Source organism: Cricetulus griseus (genome assembly GCF_003668045.3).
Source record: "Cricetulus griseus strain 17A/GY chromosome 1 unlocalized genomic scaffold, alternate assembly CriGri-PICRH-1.0 chr1_1, whole genome shotgun sequence".
Taxonomy (NCBI): domain Eukaryota; kingdom Metazoa; phylum Chordata; class Mammalia; order Rodentia; family Cricetidae; genus Cricetulus; species Cricetulus griseus.
Window position 1 is genome coordinate 41,173,649 of NW_023276807.1, and position 9,103 is coordinate 41,182,751.

General features: G+C 41.6%; 1 protein-coding gene across 1 annotated transcript in view; it reads left to right on the forward strand.

Moving 5' to 3' along the window:
• Positions 1 to 8,651, forward strand: part of LOC100750743 (cytochrome P450 4V2) — a 34,042-nt gene extending 25,391 nt beyond the window's left edge. Inside the window, exons 8-11 of the mRNA XM_027391159.2 lie at positions 3,490 to 3,592; positions 4,381 to 4,515; positions 4,600 to 4,779; positions 7,124 to 8,651. Coding sequence (XP_027246960.1) covers positions 3,490 to 3,592; positions 4,381 to 4,515; positions 4,600 to 4,779; positions 7,124 to 7,293 — 588 coding nt within the window. The 3' untranslated portion in view covers positions 7,294 to 8,651. The remainder of the gene's footprint in view (positions 1 to 3,489; positions 3,593 to 4,380; positions 4,516 to 4,599; positions 4,780 to 7,123) is intronic.
• The last annotated feature ends 452 nt before the right edge of the window (positions 8,652 to 9,103 follow it).

Sequence of the window (9,103 nt, forward strand, 5' to 3'; positions counted from 1 at the left end):
AAACAGCATGGTTATGGCATAAAAGCATACATATAGACCAGTGGGGTAGATGAGTCAGAAAATAATTATGCATTTATAATATCTGATATTTGTCAGGGGTGCTGAGAATACACAGTGGGAAGAATCTATATGGGTCAGAGTCTGGTAAACTAGATAGCCATATGCAGGAGGATAAAAAGTTAACCTTTATCCCACCCTTTAAACAAGAATTAACTCAAAATGAACTAAAGAGGTAACTGCAAGACATGAAACTGTAAAGCTAATAAGAAAAAATAGGGGGAAAGCTCCCTAAAGCTTGGTCTAGGAACCTATTTCTTGAAGATGACTTCCAAAAAAATGCAGGCAACAAAAGAAAAAATATGCAGATAGGATTGCCTCACCCATTCATCTCTAGAGAAGGGCTCTACCATGTAAGAGAGTACAGATGTACTAAGCGTATGAAGACCTGGGCTCTCATTCTGTGCCAATGAACTAAATTAAACGGCTCTGGCTAATCTAGCTCTAATTAGTTTCCCTGTGTTGCAAATAGAGACCTAGACTGAATCAGTGGTTTTAAATCCCCACTTCTTCGGCCAGGGACAGGGAAGGTCAGTGGTAGATTATTTGCCTAGTATGTGTGAGGCTATGGTTCAATCCCCAATAAAACAGCTATTTTTTTTATCTGAATTACAAACAAGATTGAGTTACATGACAATCCCAGTTCCCTTTTCCCTCCCTTCCTCCTCTACAACCCCAACTAAAACCCTACCTATCCCATATCCTTTCTTCTAATCTACCCCTGACTCAACCTTTCTGCTCCCTCATGACCTCTGCATTCTTCCTTTTCTTCCCTTCTCATTCTCATAGCTCCCTCCCCCCTCTTCCTGTGCTCTCAATTTGCTCAGGGGATGGTGACCCTTTCCCCTTCTTCAGGGGACAAAGTTTGTCTCTTTTAGGGTCCTCCTTGTTTACTAGTTTCTCTGGCAGTGTGGATTGTAGGCTGGTAATCCCTTACTCTATGTTTAAAATCCACATATGAGTAAGTATATATCATGTTTGTCTTTTTGTGATTGGGTTACCTCGATCAGAATGGTTTCTTCGAGTTCCATCCATTTTCCTGCAAATTTCAAGATTCCATTGTTTTTTTCTGCTGAATAGTACTCCATTGTGTAAATGTACCACATTTTCTCTATCCATTCTTCAGTTGAGGGGCATCTAGGCTGCTTCCAGTTTCTGGCTATTACAAATAGTGCTGCTATGAACATCGTTGAACAGATGTCTTTGTTGTATGATTGTGCTTCTTTTGGGTATATGTCTAGGAGTGGAATTGCTGGATCTTGTGGTAAACTGATTCCCATTTTCTTGAGGAGTCGCCATACTGATTTCCAAAGTGGCTGTACAAGTTGGCACTCCCACCAGCAGTGGAGAAGTGTTCCCCTTTCTCCACATCCTCTCCAGCATAAACTGTCATTCTGACAGGAGTAAGATAGTATCTCAGAGTTGTTTTGATTTGCATTTCCCTGATGGCTAAGGATGTTGAATACTTTCTTATGTGTCTTTCAGCCATTTTAGATTCCTCTATTGAGAATTGTCTATTTAGTTCTGTACCCCACTTTTTAATTGGGTTCTTTGGTGTTTGGGGGGCTAGCTTCTTGAGTTCTTTGTATATTTTGGAGATCAGCCCTCTGTCAGATGTGGGGTTGGTGAATATCTTTTCCCAGTCTGTGGGCTGCCGTTTTGTTTTGCTGACTGTGTCCTTTGCCTTGCAGAAGCTTCTCAGTTTCAGGAGATCCCATTTACTAATTGTTGATCTCAGTGTCTGTGCTATTGGTGTTATGTTCAGGAATCGGTCTCCTGTACCAATTAATTCATGGGTATTTCCCACTTTATCTTCTAATAGGTTTGGTGTGGCTGGGTTTATGTTAAGGTCATTTATCCATTTTGACTTAAGTAAAACAGCTATCTTAACTACCTTGCCTGAGTTACTTTTTGTTGCTGTGATAAAATACCATGAACAAGAGCAATATACATATGAGTTTATTTTGTGTTATGATTCCAGAGGGTTAGAGTCCATTATCGTGAGGAAGGCATGGCTAGCCTGGTCTACAGAGTGAGTTCCAGGACAGCCAAGGCTTCACAGAGAAACCCTGTCAAAAAAAACACAAAACACAAAACAAAAACACCCCAGAAAAGTGCACCGAGAATTATAGAAGTCATATATGAACAACACAGCAAATATAGATTATCAGCATTTCACATGAAGCACTGAGGTCTTACATCTCTATTTTTCCATGTTCTTATACAACAACATATATGCACATATGCACCCATACACTCTCTCTCTATCTCTCTCTCTCAGCCATTAAACTATTGAGATCGGGACCCCCTGCTCTTCCCACTGATAAGCTTCTGTCAAATCTTCTGTATTTTTTGCTTCATCCATAGGAAGCTCAGACCACATCTCCCATGTACTTGACTCAGGCTCACACCCCTATGTTCAAGAGAAGCATTGAGTGTTAAGAGTGCTCCTTACCTCACACAGCAGACAGCTGAGCCACAGCACCCAGGTCCTGTCTGCAATCCAGAGTCACTTTGTAAAGGAATGGCAGGTGTATGAAAATGCCCCAGGGAGATGGAAGAAGGAAAGAATACAATGCCTGAAATACAGAGAGGGAGGAAGGAGCACAAGGATGTCTTGATGGGGACTTGACCAAAGGCTAATGCGGAGTTTCGCAGCAGGATGGATGGTACAGGCTCTGTTTTATCATCAGACTTCATGCTCAGTTCCTACTTTCACTTCCTTAGGGGAAGTTATTATTTTTAAAAATCTCTAGAATATGAATGGTAGGAATGAACGTTTCCTGGAGTTATGAAGATCAATTTCAACAAAATACTTGGCAATATCCAGAGACTTGCCAAGTGCCAAATTGGCTATTAGCCTACTCCTTCAGGAGAGACTATGCCCAGAACTCCACAAACCCTTCTTAGTGTCCAGCACCAGCAGAGGAAGCCAGTCAAGGCAGAACTCTAGGCAGGGCCCTAGAGCAGAAAACATGAATGCTGTTCATCAGCTTGCTTCTGCTGATGTTTGGCTACCTTCCTTGTATATAGCTCAGGCCCACTTGCCTAGGGATGGTACAACACACAAAGGTCTGGGGCCTCCCACATCAATCGTCAATCAAGAAAAAGGATCCACAGACATGCTTTAAGGCCAAGCTTATGGAGACTCAATTGAGTCTCTTTCTTCCTAGGTGTGTCAAGTTGACAATAAAACCTACTCAGTACAGTAATCCTCCTGCCTCAGCTTTCTCCCAAGTGCTGGGGTTACTGAAGTAAGTCACTCTCACCCATCTAAGAGGCTGCTGAGTAGATTTTCCTCTCACTGAGGTGAGCAGCTGCCCTCAATGATGGAGGTGCTGCAGTCACAGTGCAGCTGTGAGATACAGGGGGAGTATCCTCACGCACCCCAACAGAACCGTGCCTTTAAAAGTCTCCCACTTGTATTTACAGGGTCACGATACGACTGCAGCTGCAATAAACTGGTCCTTATACCTACTGGGTTCTTATCCAGAAGTCCAGAGAAAAGTGGACAAGGAACTGGATGACGTATTTGGTACGTTGGGCCCCTTTGTTAGCTCTGTTGGAGGCCCTTAGCCACAGAAGCAGTGGTGGTTCTTGACCCATAAAGATGCTATTGTCATCAACAGAAGGCTGTGGTGTAGGACTCCTGCCTGCAGCTGTCTCCTTGACAATGTCTAGTGAATTTCTGAGCAGGCACTTGATAAGTGTAGAAGCTAAGGATGCACAGATCAATGACACTGTTCCCAACGGTGTTTCTGCTTAATAGGTGACAAAAGCAAATGTGCCTATAGATTAGAGTCATGGGCTGTGCTCTTGAGCAACACCAAGAAGATCCTGTGTGGGAGCACAGGGCACAGGTGCAGACAGTCCTGAGGCTAAGGGAGAGTCCTTTCATGGTCTGCATCTGACATAGTGAGAGCAATGATGCGGGATGCAGTGGGATTTGTCTCTACTATACAGCAAGCCCTATCATCTCTAGAATATTTTCAGCACCCCACAGGAATCTCATCTTTCTTCTCCTAACCCCGCCACCGGAAGTCAATATTTTACTTCCCTTTCTAGAAATAGAATCATACATGACTGTTGTCTTTGTAATGTGGCCATATTAATATATTAAAATGGGAGACGGTCTTGTCTTAATCTGGTTTCTGTTACTTAGCTGAATGCTTCATTTTATTTTATTCTTCATGATATTAGAAATTCTGCTTGGTTTGTGGACATTTGACTTTCTGTGTTGTGGCTCTGTATTGCTGTTTAATGTCTCACCTCCCTAAGCTAAGGCCGGGCTTTGTTTTCATTTTGTACATTTATTTTAACCAGGACGGTCCCTTCGCCCTGTCACCTTGGAAGACATGAAGAAGCTTAAATATCTGGATTGTGTCATTAAGGAGACTCTAAGAATTTTCCCCTCAGTTCCTTTATTTGCCCGGAGTCTTAGTGAAGACTGTGAAGTCGGTGCGTATTACAGCATGAGGGAGCAGGCTTATGTCCCTCCTGTCTATCTGTAGTGTGTCCTGATACATCACTCTCTCTTAACAGCTGGTTACAAAATTTCAAAAGGCACAGAAGCAGTCCTCATTCCGTATGCATTACACCGAGACCCCAAATATTTCCCAGATCCTGAGGAATTCCAGCCAGAGCGGTTCTTTCCCGAGAACTCTAAAGGACGCCATCCCTATGCCTACGTGCCCTTTTCTGCTGGACCTCGAAACTGTATTGGTTGGTATCCATGAGAGCGGGTTTGACCTTTCAGGCCCATGTGATAGATTCACACAGGAACCTCTGAAACACAATGGCACATTACTCATAGGCAGTAGACTAAAAGAGGTCCTGTTTTCTTCTACTTCACACTACGGTTTTAAAATGTCATTAAAAGGTGCTGGGCAGGCAGCTCAGTTGGTGGGTACTGTGCAAGTGTGAGAACTCAAGCCTGTCTCTAAATGCATGTAAAGTGGGATGTTGTGTGCATATGTGATCCCAGTGGTGGGAAGGCAGAAAGGGAGATGGCTTGACATAATAGAAACTAAACTTTTTACTATTCAGCAGGGTAAGGTGTCGGTGAGTCTTCCAAGCTTTCTCTCTTTTGGTTTATATGTGCCAGCCCTCTCTGTGTGTCTTCACTTGTTTTTCCCCCCTCTGTGTATGCTTGTGTGTTAAATATCATTGTCTCAGCTTGTACTGAGACCCACCTTAAAGACCTCATTTAGCTCATTCAAGTGTAATCATACAATGTTAATTTTTCACTTAAAGACCCACTCTAAGGACATTCATAGTATAGAATGTTGGGAGTTGCCTGGTATGATGACTTAGACTCAGGAGACAGAGGCAGGTGAGAATTCTATGAGTTCAAGGCCAGCCAGGGCTACATGGTGACACCCTGTCTCAAATAAACAAATGAGAGGGGGAGGAAAGGAAAGGGAGAGGGAGAGAAAGGAAGAGCCAGAGAAGGAGGGGGAGAGGGAGAGAGGATTTCCACTTATATAATTTTTGATTTAGACATAATTCTGTTTGTAACATAAAGTATAAACAATTTCATGGTAGGTATTTAATTATTTAGTTTGTGTGGTGTGTGAGGGCATGTCACTGCAGGAGTGTGGATGTCAGAGGATGACTTTAGGAATTTTGTTTTCACCTTCCAACGTTTGGGACTAAGGGATGGAACTCAGGTCACCAGGCTTGACAGCAAGTACTTTCATCTTTCCAGATGAGCTGTCTTGCCACCTCTAGAGATTGAAAATACTGGAGATTAGCTTTGTTACTGTGGTAGAAAAAAGTGTCCATGATAAGACTTATTTTGCTTGAAAGAATTGCAGACCCACACAAAGGCATTGCCTGACTGCCAGTCAAGCACTTACAAATGCACATCACATGCATTATAGACAATTTTGCAAACATTCATGAAATAAGACTAGATATAAATATTTGGATCTGAGCCATATCTGATTACTCTAGAGTGAATAAATGAAGGAGACAATTAAAAAAAAAAAAAACAATCTAGGAAGGTTTGAAGCCATTAGGAGCCCATATTGCTTTTAATGGGGATTTGAGTTCAGTTCCCAGCACCACGCACCCATCTAGTAATTCCAGATCCAGGAGACCAGGGCCTTGTATTTACATGCACACCCCTCTTTCCCACCACACACATACATCATAAGACTTTAAACTGTTTTAAAAAATTCAGCCTAGAAATTCCCTAAATGATCCTGGATTCATCTAGCTGTTAGTCATCACTAGGTATCCTTTGACATCCATTTTAATCCTGGAATTGGTCCAGGACCATTCAGAGATACCCATCGGCATAAGGGCAATCCTGTTTATAAACTGGCATGGATTTGCATTTGAATACATATTTATATCCTCCAGTATACTTAAATCACCTCCAGATACCTGTAATACTAGTAACAATATATATTGCTTAGAGGGTGAATAATGAGGCAACAATCTATACATATTCAGTAAAGATGCAATTTAAGGAAATATTTTAACTCATGGTCAGTTGAATCCATAGATAAGGAATCTGTAGATCAGAGAGTCTGTGGTGCTGATAAAGTAGATATTGCCTGGCTGCCACAGATAACCATACTCATGTGGGAGCAAAAAGGACACTCAAAACTCTTCAGTTTTAGCAGTCATTTCAGGGAGAGTGTTCTCTGGCCTACGTGAATGTGAAGTGATTGCAGCTTCTTCTTCTTCTTCTTCTTCTTCTTCTTCTTCTTCTTCTTCTTCTTCTTCTTCTTCTTCTTCTTCTTCTTCTTCTTTTCTCCTCCTCCTCCTCCTCCTCCTCCTCCTCCTCCTCCTCCTCCTTCTCCTCCTCCTCCTCCTCCTCCTTCTTCTTCTTCTCCTTCTTGAGACAGGGTTTCTCTGTATTGGTTTTGAGGCTGTCCTAGAACTCACGCTGTAGACCAGGCTGGTCTCAAACTCACAGAGATCTGCCTGCCTCTGCCTCCCGAGTGCTAGAACTAAAGGCGTGAGCCACCAACATCCGGCTTGTGTTACAGCTTCTTGTGTCTCACATTTGAGCTGTGTCTATAATCTGAGTAATGGTACTTACATTTACTTAAAGGTCAAAAGTTTGCTGTGATGGAGGAGAAGACCATTCTTGCCTGTATCCTGAGGCGGTTTTGGGTAGAATGCAATCAGAAGAGAGAAGAACTCGGCCTGTCTGGAGATTTGATTCTTAGGCCAAATAATGGCATCTGGATCAAGCTGAAGAGGAGACACGAGGAACCTTAACTTTGTCCTTGAGACCTTATCATGATGAAGATCATTCTGTAAGAAACATGGTATTTGCAATTTTTAGATTGTGAGCCAAAAACTCTGAATCCTTGGGCATGATGTGTTTTCTTTTCCCCACTGATCTTGGGACCCAGTCCATCACAGAGAGGTTTTGTGTTTATTACCAACATAGATGCCATATCACACCCACTCTTGATCTCAAAGGTACCATTAGCTGAGTTAGCACCAAAATCAACATATAATAAAAATTATAACAGAAGGAACCATCAACCTATTCAATTTTATTTGTTTTATTCGAAAAATGTCATTTAAATTAAATTTTAGAATTAAGAAAATGATCCTGTTGACTATGAAATTCATATGATATCATTTGAGAATGGTGGGTAATTAAGCTCTTCAGCATAGTGGCCTTAGGTTTAATCTCATTAGTTATGAGATAAGTAGTTGTCACATCTCTTTCAGATTCTATCATGCAAAACATGTCCCTTGCATGCCTGACTCAAGTGACAGTCACCTTGTTGACCGTGAGCAAGGATCGTCTGTTCTTGGTGGAGTCCCAATCACCTTTTATATCGTGTTATTGGAAAAGATTCCCTTCTACAACTTCCAATCTCTCATTGTACCTCAGAAGCTCCATTAGTGGCCTTTAAAATTCAAGTAGCAACAGAAACTCTCTGTTATACACCATTCTATTAAGAGTAGGGGCAGCCAGGTGTTGGTGGTGCATGCCTTAAATCCCAGCACTCTGGAGGCAGAAGCAGGTGGATCTCTGTGAGTTTGAGGCCACTTGGTCTACAGAGTGCATTCCAGGATAGGATCCAAAGCAATGCCCTGTCTTGAAACCCTGTCTTCAAAAAACAAAACAACAACAACAACAAAAAACAACAAAAACAAAAAAACAAAAACAAAAAGAGTAGGAACATGGAATAAAGGGAACAGTAAATTTCTGTCCAAGTTCTTCTGCTAATTGTGCTATGGCTAGCCATGAATAAAATGTCTACAGTGGAGCTCTCCACTCCCTGATACACTTTTACCTACAATATACTTTGGCTTTGTGGATCTCAGGACTGTAACTGGATGGATTAGAACTCAGGATGCCGGCCCTTGGTGTGGGCATGTCTTTTTTGTAATTCCCCTACTTTCAGAGGAAGAAAGAATCTATCCTTTCCTATTTAGCTACACTGTAATAACACTTGGTTCAGGACTAGACATCTAATTAACTCATCGGGGTAGAACATCCCTGCCAAGCTGATAACTGAATTACATTCCTTGGACTTCAATTTGGTACATAATACTACTAATTCTCATACAATGACTTTTAAGAATTTCTTTTTAATAAATAATTTTTAACAGGATCAATTATATGACTTGTTTTGTTCTCGGTTTTCCATGGCCTTAAAAATAGAAGCAAGAAACGGAAGGGATAGAGTATGTACCCATGAATCAGAAGCAAAGGGGAACAGTGTACCAAACAGTGTTTGGCAAACAGTACAACATAGGTCACTCAGGGAAATATTACCAAATAGATCTGTTAGACTCTCCAGAGAGCCCCAGTGCATAGGACTAAAGCTGTAAGCTGATGAGAGAGGGAAAAGAAAACAGAACAAGGAGGGAGATACACACTTGTAGTGAAATGTGTTGTAAAGCTTTTATAGCTGGCTTTAGTGAAATGTATAGTAAAGTCTTGGTGTCTGACTTTATGAGAAATGTTTCAGCGAAGCCTTTGCTATATTTGGACTAATCAGTAGAGGCTGAGAAATTATTTTGAGACTAGTTAAGCCTTGAAGAATTGTTTCTCTGGAGAGTC